We start from the raw sequence: 22,084 nt of genomic DNA on the forward strand, positions 1-22,084 counted from the left end.
GCAAAGGTACAAATAAACTAGTGAAGGGGGAGATGAGCGCAATAAAGAAATAAAACTTATTTAGGATGACTCGCTCAACTCAGATTCAGGTAGGTGGCCATATTGGTCTGCCGTAGTCGAAACAAAATAAAAAAAAACCCAGTAGCACCTTAGAGACCAACTAAGTTTGTTACTGGTATTTTGTGTGCATGCACACGAAAGCTCATACCAATAACAAGTTTAGTTGGTCTCTAAAGTGCTACTGGAAGGAATTTTTTTATTTTGTTTCGACTCAGATTGCTGACTGATTTTGGGGTGGGGAGACAAACAGAAAACTAGGGGAATAGGGTATATTGGAAATGAGCATGGCTGGCTGGAACCCAGAATAGGGGCACAGCACACAATAGACACATTGGGTTGGGAACACCCTAGCTTCAAACTCCAACACCCCCAAAAAGCTGACCCCGATGGTCAGTGTGGAATAGCTCACAGAAGGCTGCAACAGGATGGGGAAATCAGGGATCTGGAGGGCTGGTTTGTCATGCAAATCGGAAGACATCTCTGAAGCCAGAAATACAATGGACACAGAGAAAGGGCATCAGTATGCAATAGCTTATAACACAACTTTTATTAGAAAAGTTATACATAACAGCAACTATTTTCAAGAATATTAACCTTGAAAAGCAACAAAAACAGACTAACAAAGTTTAACAAGAAACTAATGACCTCTATAATTAAACATTCAAGTTATCTACAATGTCTCTTTGTACAAAGGGGGGAAACCATGGTTGTACAGGCACATCATGTCAAAAATAAAGCTGCAGTAACTATTTTATATAGTTAACTTTCTCAAAGATTATGAAAACATGTTGCAAATTTTTAAACATTCACATAATTTTACACTTGGGTATACACTGAAATCTTAGTTCCAGAAGAGAATCATTTCACAAAAGTGCCAACATTTAAAGTCAGAAACTTTAGTAATTTTGCCCCACCTTAAAAAAAAAATGTTGATGTCTCCATCAACATAGTCACATGATTTCTGGTATGGCCTGGTCCTGATAATAAGTAGTAAAATCAAATCAGAGTTTATTTGTAAATCTGCTCAGTATTCCAGGAGTGTGCATTATTGTGAAATACACTGTTACAAAAACTGTAAAGGTCACTGGAGATCTATTAATACTTATTACACAACAAGATTATGTTCAATAAATGCAAGTTTCTCCTGCCTCTAAAATATACATATGTAGCTTGCTGTCATTTCAGGGTCAGTGGTGTGCCACATTTGTAAAAAGAAAGGAAAGAAAACGGAAAAGGAAAAGGAAAAATAAAAGTAGCATGCTCAAACTGAGACCCTTCTAGCTACCAGCATACCTAAATTACCGTAAATTGCCTGTAATTCAGAATTATGGCATTTCTCAAAAGCCTTTAAAATTCTCAATAATTTTCAAATCAACAAGTAAAAAAAACAACAACCTTTATTGCAGTTGGTGCTTTACAACAGAACTACCCCATCCTTGCAGCTAGCTATCAGAAATGGACCACACTGAGATGGAATGTAAAATCCAATGCCAGAAATGTATTGTCTCTTGCACTTAAATAATATTTTTCAAGGACACCCATTTACATTTAGCCCCAGAGCTGCTTAAACTCTATTCTAAAGATACCATGGCACAGCAAATACTCCTGCCAGGCACTAACATTCATATTGGCAGCTCCAAGAACACCATCAGAAGTAGGAAGATGATAATAAAACACTGAAAGAAATGTGGGGCAGGACGAATTCACTACCATGAGGAAAAGAGACCACATTTTAAGCATGTTTGGCAAAAACCTGTAATGAGACAATAGGGTTGGCCATTTTGGGTCTTCTGGAGTAGCATTCTAGCTTACTAAGCAGATAATTGTAAAACAATGTATTAGTCATAGTTACATGCACCAATATTGCACACATCTGTTTTGATTTGTTTTAGAAACACTCTTTATTAGGTCCTTGAGTCAGTTTCTCTCATCTCTGCAACTGGAACTCAAGTCACCCAGTGCAGAAGTTACTAGAAATGCAAAAGTGGTAAAATGTAATAGGAAAAAAAAACACAAAACACAAAAGTAAATGACTGTACAGGACAATGGACTCTAGTTTTCTTCTTTTGTAGGCCCTACACATTGGGCAATGTGTAAGTACTAATGATGCTAACTATACAGCAAGCCAAATAAACATTCAAATAATATGGAATCTGGGACCAGGAGTAGCAATGATGTCACTATAAGGTTCTTCCTGTGTCAGCTCAATAGCTTGCTGCTTTTTTAGTACCAAGAAACTGTAGAATTTTGCTGCTGCTTGTTTGCGGTTTGTATTCCTACACAGCTCAAGCAAACTGATGGATTCTGCTCCAGTCTTGGCAAGAGCTCTCTGAAAACAGAAAACAGCGTTATAATTACTTCTGAGCTTAATCTAAACATTTACTACTGGACCACAATTGAACCTACTAGAATATCACTGGCAAGCACATATTTTATTCTTCTAAGACCATGTGTCATTCTCTAAAGCCTGAAAATACTAGAGACTCTTCCTAACCATGTACTTAATCTTAGAAAGCAAAAGTAGAAATTTTGCTGATTTCTGAGCCTCTCCCAATTTAGCAAATGCAATACCACCAACACCTCCAGCTTGAAGGGATGAGGGCGAAGACATGCCACAGCAGTCAACACTGGGCACGTGTAACAGCCAAGACCCCACCCTTCTACCTCAGATGAAGACTGATGAAGAGGCAATCTCTGGCTATCATAGCCAGTCAAGATGTGTGAACCCCACCCAATAAGTACAGAACCAAAACTGATCAAGTAAAAACATAAGCAGCCAAGGGGGAGATTATAAAATATTTAATAGTAAAACAGAAACTTTCTAGTATCTGAATGTGAAAGTGCTACTTCCACCCTGTACATGAGTGCATACTAACACAGATATGTTAGCATAATTAACATGAACTTCAAATTATGTAGAGGCTTTACTACTACATGTGGAGTGGAACAATCCCTTGCTTATTTGGGAATCTTTCGGTTTTAGAAAAGAGCACAGAGAGTTTGAATTGCTAGATCCTAAAATCTGTAAGTCACGGGATCCTCACTGCATACTAAGTTTCCTACAACACCAGCTATTAGCCAGCAATTATGGGAAGAGCTTGTTGCATTTGTGACCTACACGTCTGCTTGCTGGCTGGCCTGTGTGGGGAGACTCAGGTATGTACTGTCTGCAAAAAAAAAAAAAGCCACGCTCAGAAGAACTCTTCATTTACTACTGAAACCATTTCATACCTGAAGACCATGAAGCATTTGTTGAGTTCTTTTGTTCCATCGTCTTTCCTCTTGATCCTGGTCACCACCAGTACCATCTTCCTCCTGCAACCAATCACATTTTAGATAGGGCTAGATAGTCTGTTAAAATGATGCTTTTCTGCTATTCTAAAAGGCCAGATTGACTTGACTTTAAAGCTCAGGGCACAAAAGAAAAGGCATATGAAGAAACCATAATGGATTATGGTTACATGCATGAACCGTACAACAGCAGAATAAAATTCATTGCCTGTAGATTTAGGATACACAAGAGTACAATGAGCAACTTATAATATGATGCTGCACCCATCTACAAATGAGTTGCATTGCATACAAGTGCCTTCCTCCCTTTAAAAGCTAAGGGACAACATTCCTAATCCTGAGCAGTCTTTCCTCGTCAGTTATCCAAGCACCATGGAATAGCTTTATATTTTAGTTCCTTCAATCTGTGGCAACACTTTTGTAAGATGTAATTGGGATATACCTAGTTCTATGCAATACATATGCTAAAAGCAATTTTGATATCTAGTTCTTCTTTACAGGAATCTCATGCTAAGACCATGTACAAAAGATCTGTCTCCATAACTAGTTTGATTGAAGTACATTTGAAAATCTCTCTGAAAATCATTACAAGAGCTTCATAGTTCTTTTTATTTTAGGCAATGATGAAGTACACACAACTATAAATCCTAAGATCTTAAAGTATTTTTACCATGCTATCATATAAATATTGTTAAGAAAAATGATTAAGAGACTTCTTTGAATTCATTCAATAACTGCAAAATGTTCATATACCAGATTTTTTGTACCTTCTGTTTCAGAATGGTTTATTAATAATTTGTACCACTGCTAAAATTAAATAAAGAACTGCTCAAAGGAACAAATGTAACTTTTACAGAAAAAAAATGATAGGGTTTGTGATGTTTCTGAATAGTGGTCATGCCTACTCTCTCAACTTTTCTAGGTAAAACTATTTACATAGTTTCTAATTTCTACTTCTCTATTATTTTTAAACAACAAGAACTTTCCTTGGTGTGTCTACCTGATGAGCTTTTCAAGTGTTCTATTAGCAGCACAATCTACTCTACCGAGAAGTAAATCCACTGAGCTCAAAAGAACATACTCTCAGTGATTGTGGGACTGCAGACTACTATTGTTTAGCCCTGTTTAGGGAATTTTTTAATGACCGATGTTTTACTGTATTTTTAATCTTTTGTTGGAAGCTGCCCAGAGTGGCTGGTTAAACCCAGCCAGATGGGTGGGGTATAAATAAAAAAATATTCTTATTATTTTCACAAGCTTCATATAGAACAAATTGTTTAAATGTCTGCCCACATTTTAACTTACTAACTGGCCTGGCAACTGCAAGCCCAGAGGTATGAGAAACATTGCTGGAGGTTGGACTACATGATTCTATGATTCTATACCTCTTCCTCTTTCATGTTCCTCAAACATATCACTAGATGCAAATTTACATGAGGGGGAGAGGGGAGAGATAGAAGAGACACAAGGAAGATCCTGGTCTTCCTGCAAAATTAGTGGTTGACAGGGGATTTAAATGGGCTCAAATATACCATTTAGAACGAGAAACAACAGTTACTCAAACCCAGCTGAGAGATCATCAGCTCATGCATACAAATGCAGCCAAACACAGGATTGTAAAGCTTCAGCATTTTTCTATATCTAGAAGCAACAAGTAATAAGAGATCCAGGTAAATAAATATGCAAAATCCTGTTTCTGCCTGCTTAATTCTGCAATGGAGATATACAAAGTAGTAAATGTAATCCTTTTCGGAGGCAAGGTAGGAAAAATCCAAGCATACAAATGTATTCAAATTCTAAAGGCCACTGAATTAATTCGGCCAATAGAAACTTCAGAGTTGCACCCCTGTTATAACAACTCAGTACCTACCTCTTCCTCCTCCTCTTCCTCCTTTTCCTTCTCCTTTTCTTTTTCCTTTTCAGGCAAGAGCTCTAGCTCTGGAATTAGCTGGCAGATGTTTTGAGGCTCTTCTGGAGGCAGTTCCACTGGGGGCATTTCTATTGGTTGCAATGGTTGAGACTAAGGAGAGAAGCATTCAAGTTATAACAACTGAAACTAGATAACTGTACAACTATTGAGTACATAATATCATAACTTAAAACATTCAAAAGCTTTGTGTAGTCATACTGCATTAAGCATAAATGCATCCACATTCTGTTAAAATCTCTTCAATGACTCTCGCTCACATCTTTCTGCAATGGCCAAAATTGTTGTCACTTATTTACTTATTTCATATGAAATACTCCACTTCCAATTGTAGTCATACTGCTACTGAATGACATATTCTTAATATGGTATTGAAATCAGTCGGTGGAGAAAGCTTCCTTCTTTATAGCAAAAGGAGAAAACTTTTAATATTTATGTATTTCTTGCAACATTACAGCTTGTGGACTCATGTCCTTTAACATAGGTGGCATTTTTTTAAGTTTAACAATGCCCCCATGCCTTTTACATTTAAGGTTACTACTTTTAAGCTAGCCATTTTATTTATTATTTCATAAAATTTATACATCATTGGATATTGGGTTTGTTTTTTGTTTCTTAAAAAAACACACCTCAAAGTGGTTTACAAGACTGTAAAACAAGAAAACCAAGACAAATTTACAACTCTATTTTAAAACATACACAAGTTAAAATACTAAAGATACAATCAACTTACTACGCATCTGGAACATAAATGTTTTCAGCAAGTGCCTAAAAGAGTACAGTGAAGGCACTTGGCTTGATCTAAATAGGGAGCAAGTTCCAAAGTGTAGATGCTGCCACAATAAATGTTCTTACAAATGCAGAACAAGTTATAAAAGAGGAGTATCCAACACTATTGTTCCACTGATGCAGTAGACTTCTGCTTCTACAACACAACTTCCTTCCTCCTCTCTTCTCTCCTGTAGCCCTCCCTACTGCTCATCTTCAAAAACTGCTCCAGAGGACTGTGATAAAACGCAGGAATTAGGATAGTGCTACTCCCAAGTTGCTGCATTGTTCAGAGGGGATAGTTTGAAATGCTGCCAAGCATAGCATATACTTTGAATTTACACTTATTTCCTATAACATTCCACATGAGAGTCATAGTTCTACTTCTGAATGCCCTCAACACATCGAGCCTTGCACAGTTTACAGGTCATTTTCTTCCCTATGTTCTAGTAAAACCTAAAAGTGAACAGAGAGACTCGCCTCACAATATAATTATGCACAACGTTGGGGAGTCAACAGCAAGCAGAAAAGGACATTGTCACTCACGGGTAGCACAGGCTCTGGTTCCACTTGCGCAACCTTTCGCTTTACACCTGTCTGAGGTGGGGGTGGCGGCATGACCGATTCATCCAAGTTGGTCCTGCTGCCTTCCACGATGGACTCCTGAAGACGACTTGGCTCTTCCAAGATGGGTTCATCTATTGCATAGAAGTAATGATAAATGGCTACCTTACTCAAAAGTCATTTAGGAGTTTGTAGCCCTTTCTATTTTTATTTTACTTTTTAAGCATGTGTTGCAGATTAATGTACTCTATTGGGGTGTGGGGAGAATACTAATACTCAACATTTTCCTGTTTATGACTAGAACATTGCTTTGCTCTAAACTTAGATGATCCCAATACACTAAAGCAGCTACAAGCATTGAGCACTAAGATTATGTAAGTTTTTAGATGTAGATAAGTAAGTCTCTACAGGTCAGGAAGGATGCCATTAAAGAAGCACAAACCAATAACACTGCGCTGTGGTTCCTCTCTGGGCACTTCTGGGTTCTCAAAGTCTTTCAGGAACTCATCCAAGTTATCAGCTTCTCCACCTTTCCTCCTCTTTCTAAGATCTTCTGGTACAAGAGGTGTAAGACAGCGAGTGAAAAGCTACAAGCAAAACAAAGAAAGGTAAGTCTTACATGGGAACAGCAGCACTTTGAATAGCCTTTGCAGCCAAGTCACTTCAGGTGATTTAGTATTAAGACCAGAAAGATACAAAATGTTATGAAAATGATTTTAAGCAAAATGGCAAGCACACACATATACCATTATATAAAAAAAAATCATATAAACTTGCCATTTGCAATGTATGATATGCTATCGTGTATTTAGCTTAGGATAACTGTTATTTTTAGGGACGCGGGTGGCGCTATGGTTTAAACCACTACGCCTCTTGGGCTTGCCGATTCGAAGGTTGGAGGTTCGAGGCCCCACGACGGGGTAAGCTCCCATTGTTCAGTCCCAGCTTCTGCCAACCTAGCAGTTCGAAAGCACACCAGTGCAAGTAGATACAATAGGTACCGCTCTGGCAGGAAGGTAAACGGCATTTCCGTGCGCTGCTCTGGCTTTGCCAGAAGCGGCTTAGTCATGCTGGCCACATGACCCAGAATAACTGTCTGCAGAAGCGGACAAACGCCTGTAAAGCGAGATGAGTGCCGCAACCCAAGTCGTTCGTGACTGACCTTAAATGTCAGGAATCCCTTTACCTTTACATGTTATTTTAAAATATATTTCCCTAAGTTTGGTTTACCTTCAACAGTCTGTTATTCCACAGAGGCTGAGCAGGAAGAGAGAAAAGTTTTTCAACACCCCCAGTCTCTTTCCACATCATTAACTTCTTAGTAGGAGGTGCCAAATCCAGTGTAGTGACAATATCAGAGTAGTCACTGAGTTGGGCTCTTATAGTTTTGCTGTCCAGTTCTTTTACGCTGTCCACAATCAGTTTTCTCTTCCTTTTTGCCTTTGTTTCTTTAACTGGTCAAGAAAAAAGTAATGTGTTAACACTACTCAATCTGCAAAAATAGTTATATTTAGAATCAGGTCACACCATTAACAACTTCAGGATTCTTTACAAGTACTGTGCTGCTCAGGTATAAAACATTTTTTTTAAAAAAAAAAGATTTCTCTTAAGACTTGTCAGCACTAAATAGTATTAAGGTATCACTAGCAGTTAATAACCATATGCACCAGGGACTGAGTATCAGCATAATCATGACCACTGACTAAAAAGGACGTATTTTATCAAGGTCAACAAGCACAAGCAGCTGATATTGTTTGTTTGCCTGTGTGAATTGTATTTATGTACATACACAGGGTACGCAGGTTTACTTAAAGCATGGTATGGTATGTTTTGTTACTTGAAATTAAAAATAATAAATAAAAACAGCTTTTTCAATTTCAGTAAAGTCAACCAGGCATCAACCATGTTTATATCAAAATAAATTATTTTTAAAATGCCACAAGGCTCCCTTTTTTGACACAAAAGGCTAACATGGAAATTCTTCAGTCAAGACTATTCTAGTACAAAAGTGAAAATACAATCCTGTATTTACCAGTTATATCAATTGGCTCTAAAGCAAAAGCTTCTTCTTCATTTGGAACCAGTGTTGTCTGATCAGTCATAGTTGGCAATGGTTCAACCGGATCAACTGAGTCTGGACTATCAGGTCCACCCACTGCGAATCAAAAAGATAAACTGAGTTTCCTAATAAATGGTTAAAAGCATGGAAGTTCCCACAATTCAACCCATTTCCAATTTTCACACACTGCCCATCCATTTATAATTACACACCATTCAACACATTCCCACACACTCAGACAGTGTGCTTAGAATAGGATAATTGGGGTGTGTGTGTGAAGGCCTAAAATTAAGGAAAAGGCAAGTAAGTCAAGCAACGGAGCTGACTTGCAGCTTTTCTAAACTCAAACCGTCACCCTTGCCCTTTATTCCATTAGTGCAATGCTAAACAAGAAATATAAGGCATACTGGATCAGGCCAAAGGCTGGGAAGCCTATAAGCAGAACACAAGGCAATAGACCATAGACCTCTGGCATTATTGTTCCTCAGCAAGTGGTTTGAAATACCAGACACAGTTTGCTGGGGGTCAGGGAAGAGAGGAAAGAAAAAAAGAAGAGTTTGGCTTTGATATCCCGCTTTATCACTACCCTAAGGAGTCTCAAGGCGGCTAACATTCTTTCCCTTCCTCTCCCACAACAAACACTCTGTGAGGTGAGGGGGCTGAGAGACTTCAAAGAAGTGTGACTAGCCCAAGGTCACCCAGCAGCTGCATGTGGAGATTATTCCTTCCCTTAAAATATGCCTTCCTTTTAGTTTCCAGCCTCATTAGCAAGAAGTACTTTCTCAGTTACTGTCAAGATGCTTATTAACATACAAGATGTACAGACTAGATGAGTTCAACAGAAGGTCTATGAAGCGCTGCCCATTTTTTTTGGTTTAAAACACTAATTTAAACACTCACTTGAGACATTATCATCATCATCAATATCATCATGCGGCGGTTGCTCAGGCATCATTACTCCACTTTCTGAAAGAGCAGGTGGGTCATCAAATATGCCTCCTTCATTGTTGCTGAGAAGTTTGTCATCTGAAAGGGCAACTCAAAGAGTTAAGATTGAAAGTGCATGCCATGTACCAAAATGTGGCATAGTGGTGGGAATTACTACAGGTGAAGTTGACATTAAAGAAAAAACAAAGCTGATATTAGTAATAAAAATAATTTGGGCTTTTCGTTGAAAAAGGAAATGAATGACATTTGGACTTAAATAACTTTTTTTTACGTAACTGGCAGATGCAAAATCAGACGTTCTTGTTTTTCCCTTTTTCTTTTTTTCTTTCTTTTCCTTTTGCAGCTGTTTGTCTTTTTAAATTTACAGTAGTTTTCTATATCATATTATGAAAAACTTTTATAAAAATCGTAATATGGGTGGTGGTGGTGTGAAGACACTTCTTTAAAGGCAGCAAACATCATGAGCTAGCCTATGATACAAGAGCAACTTGCAAGGACTGAAGAATCCACCTGTGGAATTCCATTCCAAGATGACATACATAACCCAAATCCTTCATCTTCAGGATTTTAAACCAAATTCCCTGTTCACCACAGCCATCCATTTTTAATATCGCCTAGGAAAGAATGGCATGTATGCAAGGGGGAGGATGTCCTTGCACTTTAAGACCGAAAGAATACATAGAAGGATACATCAGGACAGTTGTTCCCCATACAACCCAGAAAACATGTTCCTATTAGTTACTGGTGCTACTGTCCAATAACCCCACTCAGTAGCTAGCCTGTCTTCTACAGTAGTATTTTCTCAACTAGGCGTAGGGTCCGCTCTCATAAACACGAGTTCTATGTTTTGAAAACAGTGAATCAGAACCTCAGGGATTGGATAAGTAACTGATGCTGCCAAGACGTTTAAACAAGCTTTAAGATTTATTTATATACTATACTATATTCTCTTTAAAACAAAATTCACACAAGGTTGGACCCCCTAAATTATGTAGGGTGAAATATGAATTACCAACATACCCAGGATGCCACCATCATTTCCCTCTCCAAAATTGTCATCTTTGTACTGATCTTCATACTCCAAGTGATTAGATTTCTCATTAAGGTGACTGGTGCTCTGCTCAGGTTCCAGCAGAAGGTTGGAAGCACTAGTACTATCCAACATGTCATCCGCAAATGCACTATCTTCTCTCATCATTTCACGATCATCCATTCCAAAATCACCTGTTATAAAAGCAGTCATCATAAATGCAAGTGACATTGAAAAAGACCCTCAACTGCTAATACAATATCATTATACTACAATTTATAAAATCCTCTACTTCTAATTTTAATCCTACTGCTACTGAACGGCATAAATACTCTTAATACGGTGTTGAAATTGGTCAGTGGATTCTTTATGGCAACTGAAATGAGCTTTTTTCGGAGATACGTGCAAATGTATATGTGAACCCGGTCTTTGGGTGGGTGTTTGATTTTCGTTGTTGTGTATACTGTGTATATACGGACAATAACAATAAATTTATCTAATCTAATCTAATCTTTTAATATTTATGTATTTTTTGCAACATTACAGTTTGGAGACTCATGTCCTTAACATAGACGGTAATTCTTTTAGGTTTAATAATGCTTCCCATGGCTTTTGAAATTAAGAAAACTATTTTTAAACTAGTGGTTTTATTTTATTTATTTATTTATTTCATAAAATGTATATACCACTTGATTGTAGAAAAACCCCTCAAAGCAGTTTGTTTACCGCCATACCTATACATATACACAAATGTTAAAATACTAAAACTGATAAAAACCACCTCAAATTTCTAAACATCTAGGTGAACTTGTCTAATCAATGATGCTTTTAGCAGATGTCCTGCTTGATCTCAACAGGCAGGGAGTTTCAAAGTATAGCTGCTGACACAGTAAATGGTAGCATTCTTACAAATGTGGAATGGGTATTATGTGGCACTTTTAGTAGTGACGATTCCACCAATCGAAGCAATCAAGTGGGCACATGTGGCGTAAGGAATCTCATAAACTGGACCCAGCAGTGCAGTTCCTTCAGCACAGGTATTATATGCTGACAAGGCCTCACTCCTGTCAACAATTGTGCTGCAGTATTCTTGACCAACTGCAGCTTCTGGATCAAGTGGGATAATCCAGTCTTGAAGTAACCAACACAAGAAGACATGAACTACTGTGGCAAGGCTTTCGTGGTCCAGCAACGTCAAACCAGTTGCAGCTGGTAAAAGGAACTTCTAGCCACTGAAGAGGTTAGCAATTTGGGGGTGCTCCTGGAACCAGCTGTCACTGGAGGCTCAGTGCCTCCATCTCACCAGGATTCAAGCTTAGCTTGTTTTTCCTCATCCATTTCACCACTGAGTCCAGGCAATGGCTGAGGGACTGCAGGGCTTTTCCTGATTCAGATGTTATGGAGAAACAAAGCCGAGTATATCAACATAATGCAGGCACCTCACACTGACACTCCTAATGACTGACTAAACATCAGGAAGAACTTTCTGAAAGTAAGAGTCGTTTGACAGTGCAGTGGACTCCCTCTACAGGAGGTTGCAGGCTCTCCTTCCTTGGAGGTTTAGGTTTTTAAGCAGAGATTGGATGGTCATCTGTCAGGTTTTAATTTTTTCTAAGCTTTGACGTTAAGTCTTCCTTTTTGCTAAATCTCAAGAATGTCCCTGGAAGGAGAAGAACCTTTCAGTTTGGCAGTAAGTGCTCTGAGAGACTCAACGTTCATGGCCAAGCTTTCAAAATCAGAAATGATGGAAATCAACCAAACAGCAATATGGAAGCAAAATGGAAGGGGAATGATCCTCTGCTCACTCCAGAATCAAGCAAAAGCGGGTTTTTCCATCTTCTGTTTTCCATTTCTTCAAGCTTTTCTTTTATAATCTTGTTCTCTTTTCTGAGAAACACTAGTTCTTCATTTTTTTGAAAGCCAACGCCAAGCACCTCCGAGGCACAGGTTAGCCATGTCATCAAGGTGTATTCCAAACTGTATCATTTTTGTTTCCAGAGGCTTAATTATCATATTCCAGCTTGTTGTTAAACCCATTGCAAAATGTGCTTTAAAAAAATCTTTTTTAAGTTACCATGATCACAATCAGTCTGGATTTGTGTTTAAGGTGTTGCAAAGATCATTGCGTTCTTGGTGCCATTTTGTTCTGGGTGACTTTCGTCTACTTATTCCAATGAGGCCTAATCCTGGTCAGTTTTCTCTCCTGGTCTAAAATAGTCTATAAATTTTCTTTCCTTTTTCTAACTAAGGCAAGACAGAGCCAAGCAAACTGCCACAACACTATACTAACTGCTTCTGTTGTAACATTATGTAAAACTGTAGTGCAATTGCCACAAATACATTTATGAACAATAGTTATACTTTACCAAAGTCATTATCCTGAAGGATACTGATGTTTCCCACTTCTTCCCTCATTGTAATTTCTTCCACTCTGCTTTGATTTAAACTGAATTGCTGAGCCACATCAATATCACTTTGAAAGAACAAAAAAAATGAGAAAGATCTTCAGTTTGAAACCATCTCAAAACACAAATAATAAGCGGTAAAGCTTAATTACAGAAGATCAGATTTACCAAATTAATACTACAAAGAGACTTACTTTTCTGATCAACTTATGTTTGTAAAAGTAGTTACAAGTATCTTCAGACACAATTATTTGTTTGAAAGAATTTAGTTAAAATATTGGCACCATAAAGTAAGGAATATACAAGAATGCTACAAGGATACATTCTGAAAGTAGCCTGGGTACAAAAAGCACTATGCATTCAATAGCTTCTATCATTACAGCAGATTTAGAAAAGTGGTAGCTATCCAACTATGCAATTTAAAAGACAAATGAACCACATGCACTATAGTACAAACATTCAGAATTTGGCATGTGTCAGCCTTCCCCAAAGCAGTCTTAGTTGAGGCATTTGTGTGTCTTACAGGGTTCAAGTGCTTACACATAACACAATTAGAGGAATATGAGAAAATATCAACAACCATACATTCTCATGGATAGCAGTTCTAGCAAACAGCAGAAGACAAAGCAGCTTACTCTAAATCTGGCAAGGGTTGGTCAAAATCATGGAATTCTTCAGGTAAGGTGATAGCATTGTATGCAGCTTCTCGATTTTCCTCCGGCAAATCAACCACACCTGAAAAAGCAGCGTTATAAAATTTGTAAGGTGATACTTTTAAACAAGAAACAACCATCTTGGCACATGGCATTTATTGTGGCAGGAGTCTTTTTAGCCAATGAACTATTCCATCAAATGAAATAAAACCTGTTCTTTAAGTAGTATTTTCTGTTATGGTGACGCATCATGTGCTCACAGACAATTGGGTCTTTAAAGGTTCCACATGAAACCTCCTGTAACTCTATGAGCCCACTGAGTTATTTGTGTGGCAACGTATTTGTAGCTACAAGAGCACCTAAACAAATATGCCTCTGGAGAATTTCAATGGGTAATAACTTAGGAAACAATCCTACTTATAAAATATTCCAACATTCAACAGGCCTTACTCCTACTTAAGCATGCAAAGGGAGGCAAATTTAAACAGGCTATGAAAAGAGAGTGAAAAATGTGTAAAACAAGTAAATGTTGCTGTAATACAGGCAAACCCCAATCTGTGTGGGGATTTCACTCCAGGTCATCATGCACGACAACGGAGCACACATAAGGCCGATCCATCCCCCTTTTTGGCCACTTCAAGGTCACGACTATGTGCAGTCACGCACATATGAAACACACATAAAATCGGTCATTGCTTGTACTAAATTCCAGAGCAATTTGCTCTTTATGTAAGAGCAGTAACTTTGTGAATAGCAATTATGCAGCAAATACCTGGACGGAACGCCATCTTGATCTTAATGAATGCCTCATTACAATCTGCAAGGAGATATTTAGCTTTCCTGTGATAAATTCTAACGACTCCCAGTAAAAGATGTCCTGAAGTCCGAAGAGCCATCTTCACCTGAAAATTTACTTATAGTTAGTATGCAGCAGTCAATCATATCTGATGGAGAAACAATTTTTTTGGAGAAAGATAATTCCTCAAGCACACAAGTTGGAACTTCTTTCCGCTGTCAAAAATATTGATAACTTTGAGAAGTACTTTGCAAGACTATTCTTCCTGGATCTCCAAAACCATGTTATGATGTTTCTCTTAGAAATTCAGTACAAACTTCACCAATATTTTTGTTTGTTTGTACATGCAAATAGTCACACACTCAGTGTCAATGATGACAAATGATCATTTTCCAGCATGCAGGTAGGGATTACTTTCTGTAACCTGGCCGAGCATGAATTCTACCCATTCACCAATTCAACTATTGATGTACCACAAATTACTTAAACTGGTATCCACAAGCTTGAGCTTGTAAATTTATGTGGCTTTAATATCAAATATGTTCTATTACTATTTTTAGCAATCGTGAAAAATATTTATTTCAGAAAGACTGACAAAAAGACTTGTTGCAGAAGCATCCAGAAGAGGATCAGGACCTGAACAATGAATTATGAGAATAATTAGCTAAAACAGCCAGTTTCCACTGTTCTAGGTCATTTTACATGATGCCATCTTGCCTGGATAATATAATACCTGGTATATTTTGTTAAAGACAATAGGGAGTTAATTAAAGCAATGTGGGTTGTGAACACAGAACATCAACAGTAAAGTAAGCAACACAAGCATAGATGAGATTCAAAAGCAGGTGTGAACTAAACTTCATCCTGCATGTAGGATCAGTTTCTCATTCTGCATATAGGAAGTCTACAACAATTCCTAGTCATGATAGATAAATGATATCTCTTTGTTGAAGCAAATATACCTCTGAATGCCAGATGCTGTGGGCAAATGAAAAGAGAATGACACATGTCATTCATACCCTAAACTGAGTGCCCAGAAGCACCTGCCTGGTTACAGCTGGAAACAAGACACTGGACTAAGTGTATGTTGGTCTGATATAGCAAAGCAGTTAATGCCACATTCAATGATGCAGCAACTGAATGAATGCACCTTTTTATATCAACACTTCTGATAGCACATGAAAAACACAGAATCCTATTATCTCTAAACAAAATGCTATTACTTTTGTAATACCTTAGGCGAGATGATGCTTTCCACACTGCTCTCCAAATTGCATTCAAACACATGGGCTTTGGTTAGCTTCTTATCCCAATGGGCCGCCAGCCAGATTTTGGCTAGCGGCCCTCGCTTGCTCAGAACAAAGTGAGCGTAGAACATTGTGCCAACTGTCTATGCCACAACCTGTAAAGAAATACAAGTAAACTAAATATTATGCAACAAAAAGGAAACAGATTAATTCTTGCAAGTTATTTTGTAGCAGTATAGCTGTTTTTCTGTTTAACAGCAAAAGCTGCCATGGATTTACCTATATAAGGGCCACTTTGTACAGTAGGGTTATCAGACATGACACCTGGGAACATGCTCTCTAGAAACACCACACACCAGGCCAAACTTTGGTCTCCAGCTGTTTCTAGACTACAACTCCCATCATCCCTAGCTAACAGGACCAGTGGTCAGGGATAATGGGAATTATAGTCCCAAAACAGCTGGAGACCCAAGTTTGGCCAACACTGCCATATACCAACCATGAATTTGGAGCACTACTGTGCACAGGATTGTCAGGTAGCAGGTTGCATCGCATCAAGTAGTTCCTTAAGCTTGTTTCCTCATGAAACAAGCCATGTGATGCCCAACAAACAAACTTCAAGGCACCATGCTAAAATACCAGAACCTCTCAGTTGTAGAGACAAAAAGCAGAATTGAGATTTTTCTGCTTCAGTTATTATATTGCTTTCATTCCAGTAGCACAACAATAATCAGGTAACAAGTACAGCAAGAATCTTAATTAGTTTAAACCTCCAGAACTGTTTCCCTAACCCAGTATGAAGATATACATTCGCAAGCTTCAGTATGAGTCCATATTATTCTCCCTTTTGCAAAAGTCTTCTGCAAACTATGCACTTAACTGCAAGCCTTGAAATAAAATGCACATTTCATGAAGTCAAACAATTTACAGCAACTAGTCTGCAACTGCATCTGCTAGCCCCCCAAATACCAATATTGATATGATTTCACTTGCTTGCTCCACTTTTCTTAACTGCATATTATAGACAATCTCCCATTACTGTGACAGCAATAGCAACACTATCAGCACCAGGACTTGTTCCCTTCCAGCAACTAGGAGCAGTAGAGAGAATTTTCAACAACAACCAGGTATAAACTTTCCCCTCAATAAGTGCAGCCCTCTTCTCATATTCTGTACACATTTTACCAAAGTGTGGGAGTGAGATTTTAGCCACTGATCCTCCCTCACTTCATCGGCTGATTGCTCTCCATTTGCTATATTGAGCACATGGTGAAAACATGTTTTATGTATGGTTTGTACTTGGGATCAGGAAAACTAGTAGTTTCCAACTGCATGTACAGCTGTGCCGATATATGAAGCCCATCCTAATCTACTAAACATACATAGATGGAAATTGGTGGGTGTGATTGTCTCCCTCCACACACTGATTGAAGTGTGAATGGAACACAAGAGGCTTTATACCCAGAAAACAATAATATGTTTATATGAACTACACACAAACATTACTCTTTAGGAATACTGAAATTATTATGCCTCATTCACACATCACACTAAGCCAAACCATGACTTAGCATAAACAAACGAACTCCAAGAGACATTGAAGCCATTTTGCTTTTCCTTATAACTTTGCTACTACACTGAGCGAAGCCATGGTTTGGTTTAGTGTGTCATTTCAATCTGGGCTCATGGTTTAGCTATCTGAAACCAACCACATCCTGTGTACTCTCAGACAAACTTTATTATAACTTGTGTTTGACTAGAGAGCTAAACAAAAATTTGGGTTCAAATGACATAAGCCAGCATTGTGCAGGACAGCAATAAAACTTCTAGGAGTAAAGCAACCACAATCTTCTCTCTAGCACATATCCTCTGGCTGAGAAAAATCAAATGTTCCCCTTAGGAAAAACTTAATTAAGAACGCCAGTCAAATAATACTTGCTAGCCACTGATTTACAGTTATTCCACCTCTGTGATCCAATAAGAATTACTATCATGTTAGGTACTTTTCAGAAAAAGATTACTAAAACCACAGCTGGGCATGCTTTGCTACTTCAGTGAATGCTATCCATAAACTCCTACTTTCATGTCTTCAAGATGGGAAGAGCATCTCTGGCACTGCAATAGTGGGATGAAAACTATCAAGCCTGCTGTAATCCTAATAAAGCATCCAACAAGCCTGAAATTCTGGCACCACAGGAATTTGACTTAAATGACCTTTGACATTACTTGTCCTTCCAGATGCAAGTGCTCTCCACTGCCAGTGACCAAGAATGTTTGTCAACACTTCTCCTTTATTAGGAAATGTTTGTGTGTTAGTTTAATTTATATAACACCTTAATCTTCCAAGAAGCTCAAGGTGGTGTACATGGTTCTCAGTGTTCGAAACTCCCACTGTTCTAGGCGTATTTTGCAAAAAGCGAATTTCATTAGTGTGAGCAGTTTCTGAGCTCTGAGGGCACTAGGATTTCAGATTAAAACTGCAGAGTGGAAAGGAAAGGAGGAAGTTTTTCTGCCTCCCCACTTCCAGCTATTCTCTGAAGATTGGAAAAGAGACCCTCTTAAGAATATTAGCAGGTGGGCAAAGGAAGGACTAGACCATGTGAAAAATGAACAGAATATTTTACTTGCAGTTCATTCATTTTCAGCTTTGTATTCTTGTTAGAAAAAAAGCGTACCTAGACATTCTGTTGTTGCGCCCATAACCTAGGCTTAAGGTGCCATTTAGCTCCTAGCTTTCATATCCCTGTTTCTTACACTGTTGGTTCTCCTCCCCACTTCATCCTCACAAGCAACCCTGGGAGGTAGGTTAGGCTAAGAGATGGTGACTGGCCCAAGATCACCCAGCAAGCTTCAAGGCCGAGTGGGGATCCGAACCCTAGTCTCTCAGGTCACAATCTAACACGCTCACCAATACACCACACTGCCTGGACAGTCTAACTCTTCTGTAAATTCATATATGCAAGAATCCTCCTCATCCTGAAATTACAAGTTTAACAGATGACTGTGCCTTGACATGAGATACCAGCTGAGGAAATCACTCAACCCTGGAAACACGCATGAGATTCCCATGGCCTTGGTCTGTCTCCCAATCGCTCCCACACAATCCAAACATTTTAGGAAGCTGAGCCGCCTGATAGCAGAACCTCCAGCTGTCACGGTCCTTCTTTTCCTAGGCATCAATTAATATCTCACCCTCTTAAGCAACAACAGTAAATTCAACCTGTGGACCTGTACTACGTGAGGCCATCTCCCCCCTCCTTTTTTTTTTACAATGAAAGGAATCATAATATTACAATGCTGGGCAAAACGCAGGAGAATTTAAAACATACACCAGTTAACACCATTATGAACAAAAAGTTTCCAGCACAGCCCTATACCTATTTACTCAGACATGTTCAACGGAGTTACCATGGACTGGATTGCAGCCTTTCGAAATTTCACTTAAATGAACCAAAAAAAATTTTTAAGCACATGGAGAGGAAATGGGGGGGGGGATAGATTATATCACTACTGTACGTGCAAACAACAATTGCATATATGCCAGTCTAAGTAACTAAGTGTTACTTTATTACCCAAATACATATATGGTTTTTAATAAGCTGAGATAGATCGATAGATAGATATAGAAAGTTATATAGATATATATATTTAATAAACGCTTTCAAAATATCTTTACACTTGTCCAGGCAAAATCTGCAAGCAATCCGTCCGTAAGTTGCGAGTCTTGTCCTATCTTCAATGGGGTGGGGGGGGGGCGACTGGATCGTAGTCTTCCCCCCCTTTTTTCTTTTAAGTAGACCACAGGGAAGCAAAAAACGCTAAACACACAACCCAATTTTCTGCGGCTCGAGACCTCCTTTTGCAACCGTTTGCGCCGCGCAAGGGGCTTCTTCTTCGAAACAACGGCGCCCGCCGCCTTCGAGGAAACGGGGGAACGAGGCGCGCGCCGAGCCAGGGGCGAGAGAGACTCGAGGGCAGAGGCGGGGAAAGGCTTCCTCCTTCCCTGCCGAGCCTCTCCGAACACACTGCGGCGACGTCGGAGGCGAAGGCGGGCTTGTTCCCCCGTCAGACGGAGGGCGAAAATCAGCCAAGGCCGCCTCCCTCCCTCCTCTCGGCCCTCAGCGGCTCTTTCCCGGCTAAGCCAGGCGGTTCCCTCAGCGGCAGCGGTTTCTCCTCACACGGGCACCTACCTGGGCCCGAGCCTAGGCCTCTTCCCCGTTCCCAGCAGGGTTGACGGCCTCCGGCCCCTTACCTCGATTCCTGCGCGGCCGCCGAGGGCAGCGGGCCCCACGGATGAGCGCTGGGGTGAGGGTGGCCACCCGCCGCCGCCGCCGCTGCCCCTTTCCTCGCGTCTCCCCCTCACCCCCCCTTCCGCGAGACACTCAAACAAACAAGATGGCGGCCGCTCCCCTTCCTGCCGCCCAAACCAGGCGTTTAAAAATCGGCAGGATGTTTACCGTTAAAAAAAAAATGGAGGGGGGGGAGAGACACAGAGAGAGATATTGATGGGCGGGGGGGAGTGGGAGCGGGCCCCAACGCGCCTGCGCGCACGAGCCTCGCGGCGCTAACAGGCCGAGGCTTGCGCAGGCGCCAGTCGCAGGGTTGACGTTGGCCAATGAGGTGCGGAAGCTTGTAAGGAGAGACCGATAGTGGGGCGGGGCCGTCGTAGAGGCCAGCGTGTGAGGGAAGTGGGGAAGGCGAGCGGCTTGAGTGTGGCGCATGCGCACATATTGACCTGGGAGGAGGAGCTCTAGTTTGTGTGTGTTTCTAGTACAGTATATGGTATTTCTTGGTTTGGTTACTGTTCTCCGAAAAAGAAAGAAAGAAAAAGAAATGCATTTTGCAAAACATTGTTGCATATTGGAGGATTTGATGTGTGTGTGTTGAGCATGTGCAAGTCTTTTTGAAGATGCACAGGAGTCCTGTTTGCTATTTTGCTCAGAAAGACTCCAAGCATATATTTATTAAGAAATAACAGGAATTAGGGAATTGTAGAGTTGGAAGGGAGCCCGAGAGTCATCTAGTCCAACCCTCTGCAATGCAGGAAACTCATGAGCATCCATGACAGCTGGCCATCCAGTCTCTGCCTAAAAACCTCCAAGGAAGGAGAGTGACAACCTCCTGAAGGGAGACCATTCCACTGTCTTAACAGCTCTTATTAAAATAGCATTAGCTTCTTCTTTTTTTTGCTGCTGCTGCATCACACTGTTGACTTCGGGTATAAAAGTTGCAAAGGAAAATGCAAAGCTTTTTCCAGCTACAGTGCTGCAGCGATACCTAGGGGAGTTTTACCTTTTGTGTGACTTACAGGCATATGCAGCCTTCCAGGGCCTGAAGAACAGCTGGTCATAATTCTGCTTTCTTTTTAGACTGCCTTTCGTCCTGGTGACCAACATTCACTTTCCACGCTGAGCCGCCAGTTCCTGCGTTCTCCAGTAGGCTGCCTCATTTGCTTGTCTTTCTGCTGCCCTACAAAAAGCGACTGGCTCATATGCTAACTCCTGTCCATGCCTTACCTGCAGCTTGATAGACACTCCTCAAATACAGTACAGTGGTACCTCGGGTTACAAACACTTCAGGTTACAGACTCCGCTAATCCAGAAATAGTACCTCGGGTTAAGAACTTTGCTTCAGGAGGAGAATAGAAATCGTGCTCCGGCGGCACGGCGGCAGCAGGAAGCCCCATTACCTAAAGTGGTGCTTCAGGTTAAGAACAGTTTCAGGTTAAGAACAGACCTCCGGAACGAATTAAGTTCTTAACCCGAGGTACCACTGTATGTTGAAAAGGGCTTCTGTGATAAGTAAAACGCAGTGGCAGCTTTACAAGGAGTTGACAGGTGACAAGACTTGGCCTCCTGCAGCACACATGAAATTTCTGCTGCTGCTCAGAAATAAAACAAAAAACTGGACACACTAATGTCAAACAAAGCTGTCAATAAATAAATTAAGAAATAAATGTGATCATGGTGTCAGAAGAATTTTTGCTGTTTAAAGCCACCACCTGTGGTTTTATGTTTGAACAATCTATAGGAAAATGGAAAGATGGAGATCTGGACAATTCAATGACCCAGTGCCAGGGCTGGCCCTTCCTTTGTGTAAAGCATATAGAGTGAAGCATATAGATGTCAAAGAACAGAACTGTGTGTGGCACTGCATCTTGCTAGCCTCTTGCTCTCATATGCAGAGGAAGATGCTGTCCTTTCAAAATATGCAGCAAAAGGGGTTCCCAGTATAAGCAACCAACCAAAAGACAAACTCACAGGAACCAAATAGCATATTGTGAGAACAAGCAAAGAGAAACAAAACGTATCAAGGTCGCTAGATAATAAGAAACAA

The 22,084-nt window shown here is 39.9% G+C and overlaps 1 protein-coding gene across 1 annotated transcript; it reads right to left on the reverse strand.

The window, feature by feature from the left end:
- Positions 1-588: 588 nt before the first annotated feature.
- RAD21 (RAD21 cohesin complex component) lies at positions 589-20,162 on the reverse strand. Its single transcript, XM_081204654.1, has 14 exons — positions 20,001-20,162; positions 15,736-15,903; positions 14,478-14,607; positions 13,688-13,787; positions 13,014-13,120; positions 10,638-10,841; positions 9,570-9,695; positions 8,643-8,765; positions 7,841-8,064; positions 7,053-7,197; positions 6,593-6,744; positions 5,222-5,371; positions 3,292-3,375; positions 589-2,389 (listed from the first exon to the last, which is right to left on the reverse strand). The coding sequence occupies exons 2-14, from the start codon at positions 15,877-15,879 to the stop codon at positions 2,198-2,200; spliced, it is 1,881 nt and encodes a 626-aa protein (XP_081060780.1). The 5' UTR covers positions 15,880-15,903; positions 20,001-20,162; the 3' UTR covers positions 589-2,197.
- Positions 20,163-22,084: the final 1,922 nt, after the last annotated feature.

This window comes from Podarcis bocagei (assembly GCF_964188305.1).
Source record: "Podarcis bocagei genome assembly, chromosome: 8".
NCBI lineage: Eukaryota > Metazoa > Chordata > Lepidosauria > Squamata > Lacertidae > Podarcis > Podarcis bocagei.